Here is a 21,052-nt window from a genome sequence, read left to right as displayed (position 1 = left end):
CAAGTTGCCCAGTTCGGCATGACTGGAGCGGCAGGAGATCGACGATTCGCGATCTTGAGGAGCTGCGTCTAGAATTAATACTGAATCATAGGCATCAGCTTTCTGGTATTGGTACCGATGGGGCGATATGCAGCCTCAGGACCTTGCCGCCATTTCTGCTTTTCTTACCCATACTTTCGTCGACAACAGAGCATCTGGAGTGATCGATGTGGTACTATTCATTGTCAATGCTGGTGTGGTTGCATCACTCTCTGTCGAATTTCCATTGAGGTGAAAGGACAGCCTGAAATGCAACTTCATGGCTCGAATCTGTTAGGAGATGGGATCAGAGGTTCAGCGATGATCGATGTGTTTTCCCACGTCAGGGCTCTTGTAAAGAATCAAATTCGGGGAGTAGGGCCTCAGAGATCAGACACATGTGGCAAGTAATTTTACCCTGAGCTTAGACGAGCTGAAACGTTCTTTGAAGACCGTACGACCCTGTGTTATCGTGTCCAAAACGTCATCTATTCCGTGAAAGTGCTAACAGTGTTCGTGATATCTGTGCAAGTCGTCTTTGGTGAAGAACGATGCATGCATAGATGTTCCACGTCGAATGTCCAGACTGTATTGCAGCTGAGCGTCAAGCTGTGACGAGTCTCTAGTAGTTGCATCGAGCATGCTGAGACTCGATTGATTCAAAGTTAGCAGTGAGCCATTATGTCGACTGCTGACTTATGTTCATGCTTCAGTCATTGGTTGCAAGCGCAGTTTGTTATTGGAAAAACCAGTTTGCTGGAGAAACAGCACAGAGCTTAACAGATTTGGAGGATCTCAGTCCGTCAAACATCATATCGCTTCACCTGTACAAGCCCTTAAGACGTTTGTATTCAATGAGCTGACATCGAAGGATTCAAAAATTCGAGGCACCTTCACTGGTGACTTACAGGAGTTTGATCGATTTGAACTTGAAGCTAGTGTGATTCACGTTTGACCTGGTCAGGACTAGCTTCGCTTCAGTTGTCCCCCACATTTCGAAGCACTTGCTGTAATTATCGATCAAGTAATCGTCCGAAGAGTAACATCTCTTTTACACATACAATATTCCCATCTTGAGATGCCTACAGGATGAAGAAACAAACCTCATGCTGAAAAGGTTCTAGGCTTCGAGATCGACCATCGTGCAGCATGATTGGAGATTTCTGCTCTGAGGTTCGGTACTACTTAAGCGTGACCCACCTGGAAGCTTCTCCCTAACTGGAATCGAGTGGTACCAAGAAATGCTTGTCGACAACCCAAGCATGCGTAATGAGGTTGACGAACTCGAAGAACGACCATGAGAAGCTACATTGTCAGCTCTTCTTATCATGATTATCACATTGTCTCGATATTGGCTGTATGATCCAGAGATATATGGGTTGCGGAGCTAGACCTCTGCAGTGCTCGGCAATGGTTGCTGGCTGAGCTCTCTCGAACCACCTTTCCCGCACAGATCTCGTTTTGAGCTGCGGTCCAGATCGAGAGCTGGTCGAACACCTGTTGCCGCCCACGAAGCGCGGAGAAATACTTATCGACTTGATGGCTCTTTTGTGTTAAGCCATGACATTGCGATTGCAGTCGCGCCGTTGTCTGCACCTCATGCTTTGAGTGCCAGTCTTTACTCACTTGTGCAGTCTATCGTCTATCGCAACCGACGCGATGCAACCAATCTTCCAGCTGTGCTAGCAGCCATTGAACACCGCCATCCATACCAGGTCGCTGCGAATGGTGGTAGCCCATACAATATGTCTTCCATTGATATGCGAATCATCGACTCCTCTGCAAAATTCACTCCTGGCACGGTATCTGGTTCGAGCATGATAACCGAACTCGATAAAGAGAAGAACCATGGTTGGAAGACCGATTCGAAAACGCTTTTTGAACCCGACTCTGTGACCGCGAGGCGGGAAGTGCTGAACGATGCAGAAGAGAAGGAAGACGACAAGCGTCTGACGAAGTCGAGAACGATGACCTTGCTCGGCGGAAAAATCAAACTGAGAGGCATAGAGGACGACGACCCAACCGATTGGTGGTTCGCAAGTACAGCCATACCGCTGCTCGCTGCTGCTTTTGCTCCGATGGCGAACATGCTCAGCATTGCTGCTTTAGTTGTCTACTGGCGCAACGATGTGACTACACCAGACGATCCTGCCACGAAATATAGCCTTAGTGTCGGTATTCGGGATCCCCAATGGTGTTTGAACCTCAATGGAACCTCCTTAGCATGCGGCTTCATTGGCAATATATTCCTGTTATGCAACTTCACCCGCAAAATACGGTACATAGTTGCCCTACCCGTCACAATCCTGCTCTTCTATCTGGCTGCTGGTATGCTTACCGGATGCTTGGTGGGGATATACGTGTATGACCCCGCGACAGAAGGCCAGGTTTATAGCCAAGGGTTCTGGACAGCCGTCATTGCTGCCTGTCTCTACATGGGTAATGCCATGCTTCTGATGATCAACATGCTTGGCTATTTTCGAGGACATTATCCACAACATTTCGATATCAACGATGAACAAAGGAACTTGATTCTTCAAGCAATGATTTTCTATTTCTGGTTGGCCGCAGGTGCAGCGGTGTTTGCCAAAATTGAGTCATGGGTCACGTCCTCCATCCCCTGAAGCAAATATCGCGAGCTGACTGTTGTATAGGACTACTCTGATGCTTTGTACTTTGGTGTCGTCACTACACTTACAATAGGGTTTGGTGATTTCCATTGCTCAACAACAGCCGGACGTGCTCTTGTCTTTCCTTTTACTGTGTTTGGTATCATAACTCTAGGTCTTCTTATTAATTCGCTTCACAAGTTTGCGCAAGAGATCAGCAAGGAGAAAGTCGTCAAGCAACATATCGAGGCAAGAAGGGTAAGAACCCTGAAACGAGCGGGGACTGTTCAAAGTGGCCCTTCGACGCCGCTTCAGGAGACAAAGTCAGTCCCGCTCGATGCTCCAAAAACCCTCGGTGGTATGGATGAACAAATCAACCTCGACCACAGCAGGCAACGCACGATCGACTTCAACATGTTACCAAAAGAAAAGCCCGGTTCAGCGCCAGAACAATCCAGCTTCAAGCAAAACCAGGATTCACGTGGCCTTCTAGGTTTCTCGCTTGAAAAAGTGATCTCACTACGGCAGCGCACGTCGATTCTCATACCGTCTCGTAGACAAAAGGTCTTGCTCATGCATTCAGAGAGAGCAAAGTTTATGAAAATGCGTTCTATCCAGTCAGCTGCGAAGCGCTTCAAGAGCTGGTATGCCCTTTCAATGTCTATCGTCGCCTTCGGTCTTTTGTGGTGCATCGGCGCGCTCGTCTTCTGGCAGCTTGAGTATGAAACACAAGGCATGACCTACTTTACTTCCTTATACTTTTGTTACGTATCTCTACTTACTATTGGATATGGCGATCAATCACCGCTTTCCGCTGCTGGACGGCCGTTCTTTGTGTTCTGGGCTTTGATCGCTGTGCCAATAATGACAATTCTCGTTTCAGATCTTGGCGATACAGCTATTGGTGGCTTCAAGAGAAAAGTGCTTGATTACGGGGGTCTAGCTTTCCTTGGCAAAGGTCGTGGCTGGGGCGTAGACTGGTTCACTGAAAGAAGAGAGGACTTCCAAAGACGGCTTTCTGTGGTTGGCATTTCACTCGAAGAAGGCCACAAGCTTGAGACGCGCCACGAGCACGGCTCACATGGAAAGAGGAACAAGGCTGAGTCAGGAAATGGCGGTGAAGAGAATCACCTGCCACGAACCATCGAAGAGCTGGCGAGAGAAGAGTTCAATGAGTCAAGACTGACCGAACAGCTTGCCTACGCTTTGCAGCAAGTGGCGAACGACATGAAGCATAGTCCTTCGAAACAGTACTCGTATGAGATGTGGGTCGAGTTTACACGGCTGATTCGGTTCTCACGCTTGGATACGAGCAAATTGTTGGAAGAAGACGAAGCTATGCACGGGCTTGTGGAATGGGACTGGCTTGATTCCGACAGTCCCATGACCAGTGAACAAAACGAACCTGAATGGGTGATGGATCGCCTTCTTGAGAGCCTGCTACGCACTTTCAAAAAGCGTGATATTGAAGCTCGATTGGTAATGGCTAATGCCAGTGCTGACAATTGTGGTAAGTTCAAAGGACCTCCAGAACAAAGTGCGTCTCGTTCGACTGTTCTCGACGTCGAGAACGATCGCGAGAATAAAGAGCCCAGTTAGAACAAGGAGCAAAAGCAAGACCTGATTCTAGGAATTGATCTGTGCCCATCAACGACAAGCTCCCAAACCTTGAGCTTACATCTAGCATTTCAGGACCCATAAAAGCACGTTTGGGGAGATATACTTCAGTAATGCAGCACAGGCCCGAACAGACCTACGAATACGAGCGATTGCTCTTTGTCGAAATTGAAGTGAGGGTGAAATGAATTTCAATGTCATGCTCTGATAGCGCCAGGAAGTGGATCAACACGAACAAAGGAAGCACAAAGTGGAGACATCAGAAGGAGGTTCTGCGAAGTGTCTTCGTTGTGTCGTTGCATCCTTACAAGCTATGGGCCAAAACGCGACAATGTCTCTGCATCAATTTATACCTGTTCAATAGTGGTTCTTTCGGATTGGAAAATTTCGAGCAGCAAGTTCTGCACACGATCTTCCTTGATACGCTGGTAACGTGAGGAAGTGGAGACCTTGCGTGAGCGGCTCCATACCACATGTACAGCAAGGCCGTGGTTGAGGAGCACATTTCAGGAATTCTCACTAGTTGAGCTCCCGGAGATTCTGACACTGTCTTTGAGTCCTATACATTGCGAGTAGCCGCCACGGTTCACATCAAGAGCTTCTACCAAATCGTGGCGTTGTAAGTATTGGTACCAGATCTCAACCAACACTGGTGCGAATACCACCACTGCTAGAATCTGACCAAAAGACCACTCTTGACCACCGTCTGTTCGACCAAGAGCTTCAGCAAATTGTCTTTGTATGACTCTGAGACTGAGCAGCGCCCAACACAGTGGTATACTCCAAGAGAACGAAGCAACCAGGTTGAGCGCCAACATTCTTGAGTCGCTGTCAACGAAGTCAACAACTGCTCGGGCAACTGCCCACCCATAGTTGCGAGATGGTCCGAAGCATGCTTTAATCAGTGCTCCAATGATAATGCAGGCCAACCATATAGAGCCTCCGACCGAAAGGAACTCCATGAAGAGCACCTCACCAGTTGACAGCTGGCGTACTCCTTCCATGCAGAGCAGTTCAATCTGGTCCATCTCGGCATGTGTTAGCACAGGGTCGGGTCCAGTATCAATTTGACCCTGTGAATACCTGCTCAACATCCTGCTAATGAATGTGATTAAAAACATGATGAAGGTCAACGCTATAACACAGAGCCTCAATTCGAATCTTTTGTCCTTCAAATCCTGCCAGCAGAAGGTCGAGATTGGCAACATCACCAGCAGTGCAACTACTCCGACAATCTGTTCTGTTAAGGCGCCGAAATTGTCCGCTCCGAGACCGAAATTCCTCTTAATCAGCATTATTGACGATGCCAGCTCGACCGAAAGTGCCAGCGCGATAGCAGAATCTGCGAAAGCTTGTGTGACTTGTAGGGAGGCTGCTACCATCCTCTGCTTTTCCAGCCGCTGAAAGACCAAGAGTGACAAGCCTAAGAGGATAGCAATGCCGATCTCGAGAAAATAGCCTACGATTACCTGTGTGGTGTTCTCAGTCGCGGGCCTCCAATGTGTGGAAACTGTACCTACACCAATGCCCGATACATCTGAATTCCCTACACTGTATAGCGTGGAGCATATTTCGGTCTTGCAGTCACCCATCTTGGTCGAGTTAAGATTTCCGAAGTCATCTCGCAGTTTGCCTACGTATGCCTCGAAAGCGGTGAAATCTGTGAACTGCTTACAAGTATTGTCGCCCATTCCGATTTGATACACGACGAGTGCGCTTCGGCGTGAGCTTTTCGACCTTTTACAAAATTTGGGGATAGCAAGCCGAATAGGCGATGCCAAACATCGTAAAGACCCTGCAGGACATCGCCAATGGACTTGGTTATTTATGGAGGTTTCAAGGCTGTTGGCGAGTGGTCAATAGCTTGTGCCACTGGTAAGGCTTCCCGTCGTTCGCTAAGCTAGCATTCTGACTGGTTTTTTGGATTCGCTTGCCAATATCGCTCTTCCAGATGCGGTATTGGCCAGGGCTTGGGTCAAAGTCTGCCAGTTCGTCATTGGTGCGTCTGAACAGCTCTTTCCGCAAGTACACCAGGTGTGGTGCATAGTCCAGGTGCATGGTCCTGTCTTGCGGAAAGGACACGCTAAATCGGACCATGCACCTGGACTATGCATCACACCTAGTGCCTCTGCGGAAAGAGCTGCGAGTCAGACTACTCTACATATATCAGCCTTCTTCGCAACGAGATTTTCAAAATTTGCTATATCCAATCAGTTTATTGCCCTATATGACGACCATGGCAGCCACCGCCTATTCTGATGCTGCTAACACTACGATCGATATTTCAAGTATCCAGGCAACGTTCATCAGTGCGGACAGCCAATCTTTGTTCTCACAAAATTCAACTCGCACAAACTCTACAACGTATACCACAGGCCTCTCTGCTGCGACGTCCACAAATGTCAGACCATCTACTGCTGGTGAGCCGTCTGCGACAACCACGAGCCGAAATTCGTCTGCTCCTGAATCTCCAGTTACAAGCGATGACTCGCATATTGCTGGTGAGTACGAGGGACTTTCCTTGTTGGTAGCGTGTAACAAGCGTTCTAGGTTTTACCTTGGGCGAAAAGCTCGGTCTTGGTCTCGGGACAGGTATTGGAGGTCTAACCGTCTTATTCTGGTGAGTGGCTTGGTCAAACTATAACGCAAATGAGTCTCAGCCATTTCAGTATCGTCATCATAATCAGAAGGCGTCGCGGAAGACCTGCTAGACGAATAGAAAGTCCAGAGATGCGATTCAAGGACGTTTCAGATCAGCAAGAAAGACTCACTGCCCACTAGTACGCGACAAATAGTGCTCAGCAATTTTCTACTCACTACTTGTCTCCTGGCTTGATTCGAAATGGAGATGGCAGTATGTGACCAAGGTCAGGTTCGCCTCTGCCGAAAGTTCCGACCAGCGAGCTTGTGTAACGAAGTAATGAAACAGGAATACTATCACTACATCCTTGCTGATAGTGTCTCTGCAAACGACGCAGTACGTTCACTTCGCGCTACACGGTAGCAGCAGAATGTTACTAACGGCGCAACGCAAACGATGCGACACGCCTTGCGCCACAAACTGCAACTTACAACCTTCCAAGATTCGAGACAATTTTCCAATCCCTAACCTACTTCTCCTCTCTACCACCTAGAGAGCGATAGCCAAAGGAATATCGTTCAGAACATTATCTTTTTCAAGCCAACGTTACATCTTGTATGCAGTATCTACTCAATTCTCGCTTCCTGGTCTTCTTACGATGGCAAACTCATTCGAAAAGCCTAGCGTGGGCTCAAGCCTTTTCAGAGGACCCCTCGTTCCATCACCAGCGCCAAATGAGTCTAAGCGAAGTGCCAGCCGATTGCTCCTATTGCCAGCCGAGATTAGAGTCATGATCCTGAAAGAGCTCCTGATTGCAAAAGATATGATCGACGCACCAAAGCGAGGCCTGGCTCAAATGTCAATGATGTCCCGTAAAGACAAAAGAACGCCTAAAAATCGTTTCATTGGAAACAGCAGGCCGATAAATGTTCATGGCTACGGTCTGACTTCGGAGATCTTATCAACTTGTAAGCAGCTCTACGTCGATGGAGTGTCTATACTGTACAATTGCAACACGCTAGAACTCGAGTTGTGTCCCAGAAAGAGAACATTCAGCAGATCCGGCAAAGCGCGTGTGTCAATCGATTTTATTGTTAAGGCATACGGTGGAGCTACGTTGGAGGGATCTTCAGGCTCGTTGTTTCCGACCATCGACGTCGAGCGATTCGTCAGACGGTCCCAGAGGATCTTTATCGTTGTTCTTGAACTAATCATTCAAGATCCTCAAAGGAATAGGGATTGCAATTCGTGCTAGTAGTGACTATCCACAAGACGCATCAATTTGATGATACATGCTATCTTTTAGATACAACCCGTTACGTTCACATATGATCATTCCCCACAATTGTCGTTCTGTGACCACCAGTTAGTTTGGTTTTGGAAACCACCAAAACGCTGCATGCGTGCCGCTTGGTTTGTCATTAATGTCCAATACTCCAAACTTTGATAATTCGCTGTGAAGACTGTTCAATAAATCTCTGCTTTGCGCCTTGTCGACCTGTAGGTCAGTACTCGAATTACTGTCCGCGCCACTTTTAAGAGTCCAATGTAGGCCGGGTGGTTGAGGTGTCAGCACGTCTCTTATGCCTTGAGCACGATTGAGCATCAATCTTGCATCCGTGTCCGGATCGCAGGCCCTGAGAAAGTCGCGCACACCAAGAACTTGATCATTTCCTCGTTTCTCAGCCCAGACCTTGTTGCCATTGTACTTCAGAATCTCGCCGTTGATAGGGATTGATGCATCCCACCAAAGTTGGCTGTAAGGGAAGCTAGGTTGCATGGCATCCAGACGTGATAGCCATAGGAGATATCGCCGAGAGCCACGATACATGAAGTCGTAGTGGTCCAGATCGTTCATAGAGGACCAGATCACGTTTTGTCCGGCACGCCAGCGGGCGATGAGTATCAGAGTCGGCACGACATCTACAAACAGGTCAGTAAGGTGTACTAGCCTAGGTATCATGACAAACTCACGGCAGCACAATTCATGCGCGGCTACTTCCATCCAGCCTTGAGTGGCGTACTCGTGCTTCCATCCGACGTTATTGAAGTTGATGATGAATCGGAAACGCGTGTTCGCGCGATCTTCGTTCGTGAATTGATTCAGCTTGTCCTCGATCTCACCTCCGGATACCAGTACGTTCCATTTATCGGTCTTCGGGTCATGATAGCACGTCAGCGTCTCGCCATCATCAGTGGACATATGGCCTGTCTTCTTGCGCTGGAATGTGATGAGACCCCCTGCTGGAATATTGCACACGGCGGTACAATACTGTAGGAGGGAGTACTGCAGATCGTCGGGATCGGGTATAACATTTTGCCTGTTGTACAGATTCATTATCCGTTGAGCTTCACCTGCCTCCGCTGGTTGATCGACCTGTCCTAGGATTTCCAGTGCCTGGTTCAGATTGGTGATGTCGATATTTGCGTTCCTCCACATTCTGTCTTCAGCTCCGTCTGCACCAGTAGCAGAGCTTATCCATCTGATTGTAGGACCTTCCATATCGAAGCTTTCTTGGAGTATCGTTTAAGGTTTCTGTGATTTAGAGTAATGAGGACAATTCCGCTATCAGTTTCACGTTGTTTTCCTATATTAAACTACACGACTTTGGCCGCGGCTTTATAGCAGCGATAGCAGCAGAAGCGAACGAATCTCATGTCGTGTGAGCACTTTCCGAGCTATTTTCAGCACAGGAGCTACCATGAACATTCCAGGTCTCTGACCGCTCATCAGCATATTGGTTCAGGAAACTACTCCCAAGCACGGCATGACCTTGCCGAATCCATAAATGTGTTTACGCCGTGAAGGTTAGCCATAAGCATTCTCGGCACCTTCGATGACAGACGTGGTGAATGAGATACTTCGTACACGTGCAAGATCTGTCAAATGAGGGGAATGGAGCCAGGCGAAGCGCAAGCTGCATGCTGATGCACAATGCGTGAAATTAATTTCTATTACCTTGTCATCGTACTTGAGCACCAGAACCGTATGGCAACACAGAGCCTGTGGCTGGATTCGCACCGTTCCGTAGCGGCGGATGTGTGCAAGTGGAGTTTAGCTCTATCATTCAGAACTCGAGTATCGATTCTTCGAAGGTCTGCGAGTCAACTGCCATCAAGGATAGTCAGCACAATGTGGTGAGGATGAGCTGAACGAGAAGCTGAACGAGAAGCTGAACAAGAAGCTGAAAGAAAGCGGTCAGCTGCCAAGGTGCCAAGCTGCTAGAACGTTTTAGGCTAGCACGATTTACAGGATTCGGTTGTGAAGTGTAATAGTTCGTGTTTGAGTACATCTTCGCATCACCTTTCTGCTGGTATTCTTCATTTTTGCTTTTCTTTTTTCGAGCCGACTTTCGTTCTCAGTGTTTATGAGGATGACCTTGAGGATGCGGTATGATCCTACGTGTGACTCGTGAAGCCATATTGCTGGGAATGGGTTTGCACTTGCTGCAAGCACTTTGGCGGTTGGCATATCACTTCCTAGTACAATGACTCTGGTCAAGAAAACGCGTCGAACGGACGCGCACAAAAGCGAAAGATGTCACTCAGTCTGCTTCTGGCTCGCATGAACTGCAAAACGACCATGCTCTGGCCGATTGGTTTCCATTTTCTTTCCTTCACCATCATCTGCTCGATAGACCACAGCCTTCCATTGAACGTGTTCTGTTGATCTACACATACCTGTCGTGATACTGACAGCTCAAGTCTCTCCAAGGTTCTTGAGAAATATCAGTTTGACAACTCGAAGCTTAAAAGTCCACCGAAATGGCAGAGGGACAGAACCACACGAGCGCCTTGCGCTTCTTCAAACTGTCACTACCAGAGACTGATGGAGAGTCGAGTCTGCTCTTGCAGATGCCGTCCGAAGTAATGCAGATCATCCTGGGGGAGCTTCTGATTGCGGACAATGTTCTTGGCGTGCGAGACGAATATCCTGCGCAGTTCACAGTGCCGAGAGGTAAAAAGCGTGATGCTAGAGGTCGATTTACGACAAAGACACAACTGAAGAATGTTCGTGGCTACCATCTGACACCAGCAATTCTCGCTACGTCTCAACGCATGCTCCGAGAAGGCCTCGACATTCTCTATTCGAAGAACAGACTCGGACTCCAGATTCAGACCGATACTCCGCCAAGAGGTGCGGGTAATTGTAGGAACAGCAAGTGCCTCAATTGCTATGTCCTAAGCGCCACCATTCCCGCTCGAGCCGATGAACGACTTGTCCTTCAAGGCAACAACGGCTGGGAAACAAACCCCAACGAGGATGAGTTTGTCTACCGTTTCAAACATTTCGACCTGAGTCTCCTCGAACATCCTCAATACTTCCGAGCTTACAAGCTAAGACCTCTCATCAGTCAGCTAGCACCTAGCTTGGTCGACAAATGTGTCCAGATCAGTGGTGATTTCAGTGCCTATGCGTATACCTCATTTCTTCGGTGGCAGAGACCTATTAATCAGTTTCAGCTCCTTCGGTGCCGTGACTTCAAGTTCCAGGTATCACACGCTACCGTGAAGGCCGTCGAAGAGGTTGTTACCAGTCAACGGCCTGTCATCGATCTCGACCGTCCGTTGCAAACCATGCGGCTTATCGTTCAAGCAATCAAGGTTTACTATTTCAACAGAGGTCAACCAGTCGGTGAAATCCTGAACCTTTACTCCAACCTAGACAATGCTATGTACGACTTTGATGTCCAAAGATTCAGCCTATCGAGAAGGGAGCTGTTTATTCAGTACCAAAAAGAAATCGTTAGTGTTCTTGAATCCATTAAGGACGACGATGAGATTGTGGAACACGCTCTGAAGCAGGAGTTTTTGAACGAGATGAGCAAGTCCACGAAATGAAGACGACCGAAACGGCTCGATGAAGATCCAATATGGTAGACATCGGTGAATGCGCAAACACAAAAGGAGAATGTCGCACGTACAGGAGCTACAGAACAGGTTGCCAGGCTTGATGTAACTTGGATTGGCGGGGATGTATGGGCATATCAAAATGAAGTAACAAGCAGTACCGTATGACTGGGCTTCCTTAAGCCATGCAATGAAATTAGGCTGCAAAGGCGGATTGAGGGCAGCTATGGAGTCCAAATCAGCAGAGTCTGTTATCGTACAATATTGTGTTCATTAAGCCGGGTCCGAAATATTGACGAGGACAATCTGGTATAATCCGCCATGAATGGTAAAAATGTATGTGGTGGACGACAATATCATCACCGGCATTTGACTACACTATGTGGGATCGTCTTCTCTCAAAGCAAGCTATAGTCAACAAGAACAATCGTTCAAGATGTTTTCACTCGCTTCCAGCTTGATCAAATAAACAACCAATGTGGTGCGAAGCAACCACTTGCTAATAAGAGGGCAGGAGATATAAACCCATCCGTCTGTCCCTACTTCGTTTCATCCGATGTTGTCTCAATCCAATTGAAACTCCAACATGTCAGGGTGCGCTCTAGATTTCAGCACACCATCACCAGAACCCGAATCTGTCCCTCCAGATCAAACACCCACAGATGAAATCATACAGCAACTCGTCGAAATCAACAAATCTCTCAAGTCAGCAATTGAATTCTCGAACAATAGACTCTTTGGCCTGTTCGGCGTCATGCGAACAGAAATGTCCTTAGACCCTGGCCTGCTCCGCGGCAAAGAGAGCTTGGAAGACTTTGAGCGCTGGGTGAAGCAAATCAAGATCTTGTGCAGGGTACGGTATGAGGGGTTCGACGAAAACTTTCAGGCCTTTCTGGTAGTCCGGCTTTTGCGAGGGATGGCGTTTGATGCAGCCACGGCTGATTGGGATTTCGATGGACCGATGCCTCCGACCAAGATCGACAGGAACACGATATTCCAGAGACTGAGAGAGCACTTTGTCGGACGTGAACAGGCGGGTTCATAAGCAGCGGTGCAAGAGGTTTGGCAATCGAACTGTTCAGGTGTTGTGTGAGGAAAGAGAGAAGGCAAAGCAATGAATTGAAATGAAATGGAAGAAACACACACGACTTGAAGAGCGCTTGGGGGAGAAAACGAGCTAGAATTACACGATATGACTATGGAGGCTGTTGCTGTTCTCGAAGTCGTTGTTCTCGACGACGCTTTTCACACTTTTCGTGTAAACGAGTACGCTGTACTCTATCGAGCTGATTCACCCATTGTTTGTGCTGTATTCGTGCTTCCTCACCTAACCAGAAACCGGCTGGAGTCCAAAAGCTCTTTGACTTAACGCTATCATCAGCCCATCCACAATTAACACCCAATTCATAACCTGTAATAGAAAAATGCCGCAAGGTTCCGTCATGGCCATATCCAATTAATTGCTAGTTTTTCTTGAACATGAAATAGCCGTACACGCCACCAGTTTCAGTCTGATGCATTGGGAGCTTACGCATACCCCACCATCTTGCACCCATTTTCCAACTGCGGTATCCATCGTCCGACTCAACGCCTTTAGGCAGCGATTCGGGGGAACGAACATACCAGCCTCGACGACCTAACTCTTTGACAGTCCAATCAGGGTTCTTAACATTCTTGTTTCGCCGCGCGATCTCAGTAAGGACAGTGGCACCGAGCTCGATGACTTCGAGAGGCAAGGAAGCATTGTTTTTGATGGACATAGGCGAATAACATAGAGACATTTGATTGACAGAGCTGATGTCGGTGAGGTCGATGTATCGTAGAGAACTTCGAAGCTCTGGATGCTCCAACTTGATGTCCTTGTTTGGTGGTAGCGACAGAATTCGGGTTATGTCGTCGCTAGTACTTAGATTTGCGCCTTTCAGTCCTAGCTCTTCCAGATGAGTTGCCAATATCCTAAGATCTGGCACATGTTGCGAGGTGATTCGTGCTCCACCTAGGTTGAGAGAGCGCATTGTCTTGGGCAGCGCTGGGAGGAGTGTGGCAACATCTTCTGCAGACAGCAACCGATATCGCGAGGCATCAGCATTCAGACTCAGCCAAACCATGGTGTCTTTCGCCGCAGGGTGCTGAGTCAAAAATTGCACAACAGCCTGGCCTGTTAGCTGAGTGCATCTCTCGAGATTGAGATGAGTGAGCTGAGCTGTCGAAGGAATTGCAAGCAGAGCCTTGTCGTTGACTCGTGTGTGAGCAAGGTCCAAGTGCGTGAGTCGACCCAATCGTGGCAACATCGCCTCAAATACTGCTGGCTTGAGAGTTCCGCATTCGTGCAAACACAATCTCCTAATATGTGTGTAACTCGTAGAAGGTGAATCCACCCACAAATTGGTGAAAGCATTCAAGAACACGTCTGCAGAACAGCTTGTGAAATCGAGTGCTTGCAAGGTCGGGACTGAGAAAAGTGTAGACAACACACCCTCGTCGAGCTCGGTGTCCAAGTGCTCGTGCACGAGGAAGGCCCTCAGTCTCCTTGTTCGACTTAGAACAATCTTCAGATTCTCTTTCGTCAGGTATGGTGTGACACTTGTCTGTCCGCGTGAGCGCCCATATCCCATGTGCGAGTAGTGTGAGAAATCCAGAGTCTGGATCAGGTTTCCCAGTGCGGCATCTTCTTGTAAGGTTGTAACCACTTTATGGAAGGTCTTGGATCTGTAGATGAGGACATGCTTGTATAGCATACGAAGAGCAGCTGCATGTAATGCTTTCGAAACAAGCAAGCATGAGAAGAGGTCGGATCGTGGTAAGCCATAGCTGACGGGCTGCGTCACATCAAGCTGTATAGCACTGAAGATCTGATCCAGTATCTCGTCTGGGAGATCTTCTATTGTCCTTGGTCTTATGCTGCTAATTTCCTCCTCGTCTGTGTAGCTATCTGCACCGTCGTACGACGGCCTTGTAAAGTCGCTAGCATCATCGCAGATAGCCTCTTCGTTCTCATCCTCTTTGTCTAGTGTCTGCAGGTGCCACCGTGGCAAACAATCATCTGGTATCTGCGACTCTGAGGAAAGCTTGCGTGTGCGGAACGATTGGGGAAGGTCTGACTCTTCTCGCACCGAGGCGTAGGAATGCTTTCTAGCATTATGCATAGAGGGTGATTTGTTATCTGTTAATGAAGACTTTCTAATATCTGCAGGTGTCTCAAAGGATATCTGTGGTTTGGTGGCGTGTGTAGTAGGCATGTCTGATGAAATTGTATCGGTCGTTGCTGTGTCGATATGGACAGTGGCAGGAGCGATCTTGGTCCTGGACAGGATCCGATGTAGGATTGTGCCTGCCATTATGTCTCGAGTCTGGAATGCTGCTATATTAGTCTGAGCACCGACGTTTGATCCTCTAATAGAAACTCAAGGAGAGACAGCAAACGAACAATGTACAGAGGCGACAGGAGGGGAAGGGAGTACAAGTGACAAAGAGATTCGGTAGCCACTGAATGAAATCAAGAGGCTTTGTTTCCTGTTGTCAGCATAATCTACTGTCCTCGCCGCGAAGGGCGAGTCTCATTTTTTCATCAGTCATCGCGTAGAAAGAGCATCATCGTGGCTGGATGAGAAATCCAACGGATGATTCGTGCTGGAGACTACCCCGGATTTTTTAGATTTTCTCAGTTATCTGGGGGTAACAGAAACACAGGAGAGTTTCGGATATGGTCTAGCGAGGAAGAAACTTCGCCAGCTGATCATGAGAGAGATCCCCGTCAGAGCAATCAATTTCGCAACGATATTCAGGAACGTGCCAGAAGAACAGGAAATTAAGGAGTGTCAGGTGGTTTGGATGTGGTAATAAATTACACCATAAAAACTGTGCTTGGCTGCGTAATTGACTTTGACCTCTTGGCAGGCAAGTACCTTTCTGACCCAACTCCCTCGAGTTTTGTCCTCTGGTTTGTCCGTGTGACCATGAAGAGGTTTTGTGATTGGATGTCGCGACGGAAACCAGGTTTAAGCATAATTGAGACTCGTACTTGTGTTCAGATTTTCTACTTGCTCAGCTTGAAATGCCGTTAACTGCAAGTCTGCCGCTCCGGGTGGGTTGTCGGCATCGGGAAAGCATCCTCAAATGCAATGTCGCACCCAGATCTCCTCATCAGACACGACGAGCACCTCATGAAGCATACTGTGTTTATATACCTGACCATAGCTATGTAACATCAGCATTTCCGAGGAGTTCTTTATGCTAGCTCTCGTTATGCGGCTTCGAACAGCCTATGACCAACCTTGACTGGGTCGCCGCCAACCGCCGGCAGTAATGTCGACTACCTTACTGGACTCATTGCCTGATATGCTGATGTGCGACACTTCGCGACCTAGCTTCTCAAGGTCCAGTTCACTAACGCCTCTCGACAATGCTGGCTTGCTGCTCGAGTGCTCTCTTTGAAATTCTCCTGCACCCACACGTTCACACAGTGCTTTCAAGACACCGCCTAGCCATTCCCAATCTTTGAGCTCCAGGTAGATTTGCCCACTGATCCTGACATACAACTGTCCATGATATTCGTACACAGCGACAAAAGTGTTGTACTCGCTAATTAGCGTCTCCTGCAACCAATTCACAACCTTGGAGGCTTCGTCCATTTTAATCATCGTAGCTTCGATGCCATTAGCTGACTGGGGCGGTGCGAAATAGCCCGCTCCAAGTGATGGTGAAGATTGTCGCTTGGATGACCTTCCCGGCGAAAGTCCTCCACCGCTTCCTGCACCACCTGGGCCAAGCCTGACCGAACCATTACGCTCAGCTCCGAGAATTGTGATAGGTAACACGACGTTCGCAAGAGCACAGTCGCGAAGTCCTCCGATCCATCTTCGTGAAACCTGTTCCTGGCCTGCACTACCCTCGTACGATCCCATTGCTTTCAGACCGATGCCTGGATCTGCATCGTCCATGACTTCCGTGCCTAATAACATCGCAATCATATCTGCACCTCGTTGAGCGTTCTCGCGGATGTAGTTGTATATTGCATCTTCTCCTCCGCAAAGGTTATGTCGAAAATTGATTGCAGCAGGTACACAATAGTATGCGGTCCGGTCGCCTGACGCAGCCAACTGAAACAACCTGATAAATGCAGATTTATCGCTCTCCGGCAGGACTTCTCTTATATTGGCTGATTCGAGTGGTGTGTAACCATGTGATGTAGGGAATGTTGTCCTGATGAGATGCTGGTTACGTTTCGGGACGTGAAGCAATGCACATCCACGTGGTGTATACAGCCACTTATGACAATTGCTTGTGAAGAAGTCGGCATCTAGCTGGCTTAAATTCAAGGGTATCATGCCAACGCTGTGCGCGCCGTCCACAACACTGAGAATTCCATACTCTTTGCACATACGGACCAGGCGCTCAAAAGGGAATCTGACTCCAGGTATCGAAACTACTGTGTCGAAAACAGCTGCCTTGACGTTGTAACCTTCATATAGTAGCCGTGATATCGTCTGTGAAAATGCACTGGCAATTTCTGGATGGCTCATGGGAAGCTGATACGCATATTCCTGTCCATGGCCTACTTTTCGAACAGTGAGTTGCGGGTTTGTCTCAACAACGGATGCAAGTGTCTTTTCGATGGCACCATATATCGTGTCAAAATAAATGATCACATCCTTCTCCTTGTAGACGAGGTTTCGCAGAACGGTGTTCAGAGCAGTGGTAGCATTTTCCACGAAGACACATTCATCTGCTGGTGCGTTGACAAGCTGTGCAATCTTTTCTCGAGAATTGTCAAGCAGGTTGATGTACTGGTACCTCAAAAACTTGTCTGGAAAGGATTCTGTGAGCTTTGTATATCCTCGTTTGGCATTCCTCACAGGAATAGAGTATGTGCCGTAACTACCATGATTCAAATTTCGCCATTTGGTGTCGAAAAGAAACTGTGATCTCATGTCATGGCCAAATTCGAGAGTCATTGTGTGTGATTTTGCTGTAGGTGCCTTGTATGTGGCTGGCTGAAATCTGTTCGCTGCAGCACAACCACCCGCAATTCTGGACACGGATTTTGATGCTTCTCGATTTTAATTTCAGATCTGACCTCCACTGTCGGGGGCTCGATTATAGACTTCAATTATGAAAGTTTTAAATTATTCATGAATAACGATGGTATAAATTTTGGTCGTGAAGATAAATGCTCTTCTCGTTCATCCTACTGACGAGAACATAATCGATGCAATAGACTTTGTCTGCAGCACTGAAATTCTGCTCGACCAACTCCCATATTTAGATCTTTCTCGCTTACTTCATGAATCAGTCATGCTGCTGCTACTCAGGTCTCAGGGGCTAAAACGTGACCGCTTTGCTCTATACGGTACATCAGTGGGGCTCGGGAACCGAAGTTGCCAACTTTCTGCTGGGCAAACCTCAGCAAGCGCACCGTAGAGGCGAACTTGGGAAGAGTTTCGCATATTGTATCTCTTTGTAGTCTCTCGATCAGGTCAGATAGCTTGGCTTGCTGGCCAAGAGAGGTCCCTCTGTCTTACTGCATGAAAAGACGAGGCTCAATTGGGCAAGTACATTACGGTTTGCGGACCAGTCATCACACGATTTTTGAAGGCCTGCAGAACTGACGACCATGTGGCTGGTTAAAGAATGTCCGTCAGTTGAAGATAGCGGAAGCATATGATTTACGATGGACTGGATTTGTGATCAATTGCGAGACTCGCAGGATCGACCTCTTCTTCCTCAACCTCGGCAGCAAATCCGGGGGAAAGATTGCAGAGCTATGATTCAATGCTTGTTCACGTTCAAGCGACTAGGTTCAGATGCCTTACAAATGCTAATGTCTTAACGTGCGATTCGAATCTCTACATAGAGCTTCAAGTGCCGTGTACTCATTCTTGTGTCAGTAACTTCAGCGTGTGTCCCACACAATGCCCAAGTCAGTCAGCATCTCGCAGATAGAGGGCAAGCCCGGCAAGGTCTACTACCCTCTGTCACTTGATGAGGTGCCAAAGCCTTCACCCAAGGATGGCGAGGTACTAGTGCAGATACATGCTGCAGCTCTGAACCATAGGGACCTCTTCATTCGACAGCACCTCTACCCAGGCACAGCCTTCGGTGTTCCCCTTCTTGCCGATGGCTGCGGTACGGTCGTCGAGGTTGGCAAAGGAGCCGATTCGAGCTGGAAAGGCAAGAGAGTAGTCATCAACCCAGGTGAAGGTTGGAGCGACTCGCTGGAAGGTCCTGAAGAGAAGGGTGGCTACAAAATACTGGGTGGCACAAAGACGATACCAAACGGCACACTACAAGAGTATATGGTTGTCAAACAGACAGAACTCGAAGAAGCTCCTGAGCATCTGAGCAGTGTCGAGGCCGCCGCAGTGCCCTTGACAGGTCTAACTGCATGGCGCGCCGTGATGGTTAAATGTGGTGCACACAATATCGGTCCAGGCAAGAACGTACTTGTGACGGGTATTGGTGGAGGTGTAGCCCTTATGGCGCTAGAATTCGCTCGAGCTGCTGGAGCAAACGTTTTCGTAACAAGCGGTAGCGAAGAGAAGATCAACAAGGCAAAGCAGCTTGGAGCAAAAGGTGGAGTCAACTACAAGGAAGAAGGCTGGGACAAGAAGTTGCTCGGTATGCTGACTACTGAGAAGAAAGAGTTCGATGCTATCGTTGACGGCGCTGGTGCGGACATTGTCGAAAAGAGTGCCAGGCTATTGAAGGTCAGTTGCTCAATTTTGCTGCTAGAGACTCACTAATCCATATAGGCTGGAGGTGTTATTGCGATCTACGGCATGACTACGGGCCCGAAAGCCCCCTTCTTGATGCAGGCGGTATTAAAGAACATCGAAGTGAAAGGTTCGACTATGGGCTCTCGCAAAGAGTTTACCGATATGATAGACTTCATTAAGAAGACGAAAGCTAAGCCAGCTGTTTCAAACGTCGCCCAGGGACTGGATCTTGAAAAGATCAATGGCTTATTTGAGGAAATGAAGAAGGGTTCGCAGTTTGGCAAGCTAGTTGTTGAAGTATCTAGCAGCAAAAGTAAGTTGTAAGCCTACTGACGGGTCAGAGGATGGAAACGCGAAAATAGAGCTGAGCCGCAATTAATAACCAAAGGTAGACGATGCTACACTCTCGAGAATCAGAGAGTTCAGCAGCTACCAATCTTGAACAAAGTTCTGCCTTTTTTCTATACTGAACAGAGCTTTGTACTGTCTCTGATATTAGTATCTTCCACATTTTAGTAAAGCCGACTCCACTAGCATTGCGCAATAGCATAGACTATGGAAAACGGAAACGTTTCAGATGTTCTCCATGCTTATACGTCGTAGCATAATACATTCCGCTACATGTATTCGAAAGCTAGGCCATGTCTAATTTATTGACCTGGCACAGAAGTTTTGGATGACGTTTCTCCACTAAAACGATTACATTATCGAATTAATGCTGAGATCCAGAGGGTCTACAGGACTGTGTAGTCTACTCCGACCTGATACAGCCCAACGATTATGTCGAAGCGGTACGGGTAGGACTTTGAACAACCACCATTGCCCAGGCAGCGGGAACTGCTCAGTCAACTCTCACCAACATCAAGTATATACAACAATTCTGCAGTGCTGGGTAACCACATCTGTGATTTTCAGGAGTGCATGGCTCGTGGAAGACCTGATAGGACTGCAAGTTAGACTCAAATTCTTGCCTCGACCAGAAAGTAAGACATGCATTTGTACGACCTCGATGGGGGCTACGGCTACGTCTATCCTTATAGTTGTTGGGAAGCACAGTTGCCAGCCTCATTACTGTTGTTCGATAGCGAAGCTGTTCGGCTGCATTGCGGTCCCAACTGAAAAGGAGGTTCCTCATCTCGACTCAACCCCTTCTTGTATAGGAGGTCGTACACATAGTCGGCGAAAGCCACGGACTCTTGAGGACCTTCCTATCTTCGTCTTGCAGGAAGGCCAGCCATCCTGGTCGTGAGAGTTATCCATCGTCGAGCAGAAAACTTCAACTGTCACTTTGAACACGTTCAAGGATCACGAGAACAAAGCTTGTGGAGCGCAGTACTCGAATGCACTAAAAGACATCTTGGATAAGATTTCGACAATCTCTGCGATGCAGCCACTTTGTCCTTGAAAGCGGAGAATGTGGGCGGCGATGGTGCCTCTTCTTGTTGAATATGACAAGGATGTCGCTGTGAGAAGAGCTTCGTGCTGTTTAAGGACGTGACACGGTACCTGTTTCAGGTAGTCGACAGGATGGCCAGCGACAACATAGTCGATGATGCACTGTCGACGATGATCGAGATAACAGTCCCGGGACCAAGGTGAGCCGGCCTGTGTTAATGGTAGCGAGCGACATTGTGCTGTGGTAGCACAGGTACACAACAGCG

At 48.1% G+C, this 21,052-nt stretch overlaps 7 protein-coding genes across 7 annotated transcripts; 4 read left to right on the top strand and 3 right to left on the bottom strand.

The window, feature by feature from the left end:
• Window positions 1-1,763: 1,763 nt before the first annotated feature.
• On the top strand, window positions 1,764-4,226 carry TOK1 (Potassium channel; the record flags this gene model as incomplete). The annotated part of the gene is made up of 2 exons (XM_064894531.1): window positions 1,764-2,621; window positions 2,673-4,226. The coding sequence occupies 2 exons, from the start codon at window positions 1,764-1,766 to the stop codon at window positions 4,224-4,226; spliced, it is 2,412 nt and encodes an 803-aa protein (XP_064757218.1).
• Window positions 4,227-8,191: 3,965 nt separating this feature from the next.
• On the bottom strand, window positions 8,192-9,328 carry LTR64_000144 (uncharacterized protein; the record flags this gene model as incomplete). The annotated part of the gene is made up of 2 exons (XM_064894530.1): window positions 8,192-8,748; window positions 8,800-9,328. The coding sequence occupies 2 exons, from the start codon at window positions 9,326-9,328 to the stop codon at window positions 8,192-8,194; spliced, it is 1,086 nt and encodes a 361-aa protein (XP_064757217.1).
• Window positions 9,329-10,590: 1,262 nt separating this feature from the next.
• LTR64_000143 (uncharacterized protein) lies at window positions 10,591-11,667 on the top strand (the record flags this gene model as incomplete). The annotated part of the gene is made up of 1 exon (XM_064894529.1): window positions 10,591-11,667. The coding sequence occupies one exon, from the start codon at window positions 10,591-10,593 to the stop codon at window positions 11,665-11,667; it is 1,077 nt and encodes a 358-aa protein (XP_064757216.1).
• A 595-nt stretch (window positions 11,668-12,262) lies between these two features.
• LTR64_000142 (uncharacterized protein) lies at window positions 12,263-12,721 on the top strand (the record flags this gene model as incomplete). The annotated part of the gene is made up of 1 exon (XM_064894528.1): window positions 12,263-12,721. The coding sequence occupies one exon, from the start codon at window positions 12,263-12,265 to the stop codon at window positions 12,719-12,721; it is 459 nt and encodes a 152-aa protein (XP_064757215.1).
• Window positions 12,722-13,139: 418 nt separating this feature from the next.
• LTR64_000141 (uncharacterized protein) lies at window positions 13,140-15,014 on the bottom strand (the record flags this gene model as incomplete). The annotated part of the gene is made up of 1 exon (XM_064894527.1): window positions 13,140-15,014. The coding sequence occupies one exon, from the start codon at window positions 15,012-15,014 to the stop codon at window positions 13,140-13,142; it is 1,875 nt and encodes a 624-aa protein (XP_064757214.1).
• An 895-nt stretch (window positions 15,015-15,909) lies between these two features.
• Window positions 15,910-17,630, bottom strand: LTR64_000140 (uncharacterized protein; the record flags this gene model as incomplete). Its single annotated transcript, XM_064894526.1, is given in 2 exon segments — window positions 15,910-15,938; window positions 15,950-17,630. The coding sequence occupies 2 exon segments, from the start codon at window positions 17,628-17,630 to the stop codon at window positions 15,910-15,912; spliced, it is 1,710 nt and encodes a 569-aa protein (XP_064757213.1).
• Window positions 17,631-18,587: 957 nt separating this feature from the next.
• Window positions 18,588-19,715, top strand: LTR64_000139 (uncharacterized protein; the record flags this gene model as incomplete). Its single annotated transcript, XM_064894525.1, has 2 exons — window positions 18,588-19,382; window positions 19,428-19,715. The coding sequence occupies 2 exons, from the start codon at window positions 18,588-18,590 to the stop codon at window positions 19,713-19,715; spliced, it is 1,083 nt and encodes a 360-aa protein (XP_064757212.1).
• Window positions 19,716-21,052: the final 1,337 nt, after the last annotated feature.

Source organism: Lithohypha guttulata (assembly GCF_036872675.1).
Source record: "Lithohypha guttulata strain CCFEE 5908 chromosome Unknown scaffold_1, whole genome shotgun sequence".
In the NCBI taxonomy this organism is placed as follows: Eukaryota; Fungi; Ascomycota; class Eurotiomycetes; order Chaetothyriales; family Trichomeriaceae; genus Lithohypha; species Lithohypha guttulata.
The sequence above is the reverse complement of the archived record's forward strand: the minus strand, read 5'-3'. Positions and strand labels throughout refer to the sequence as shown.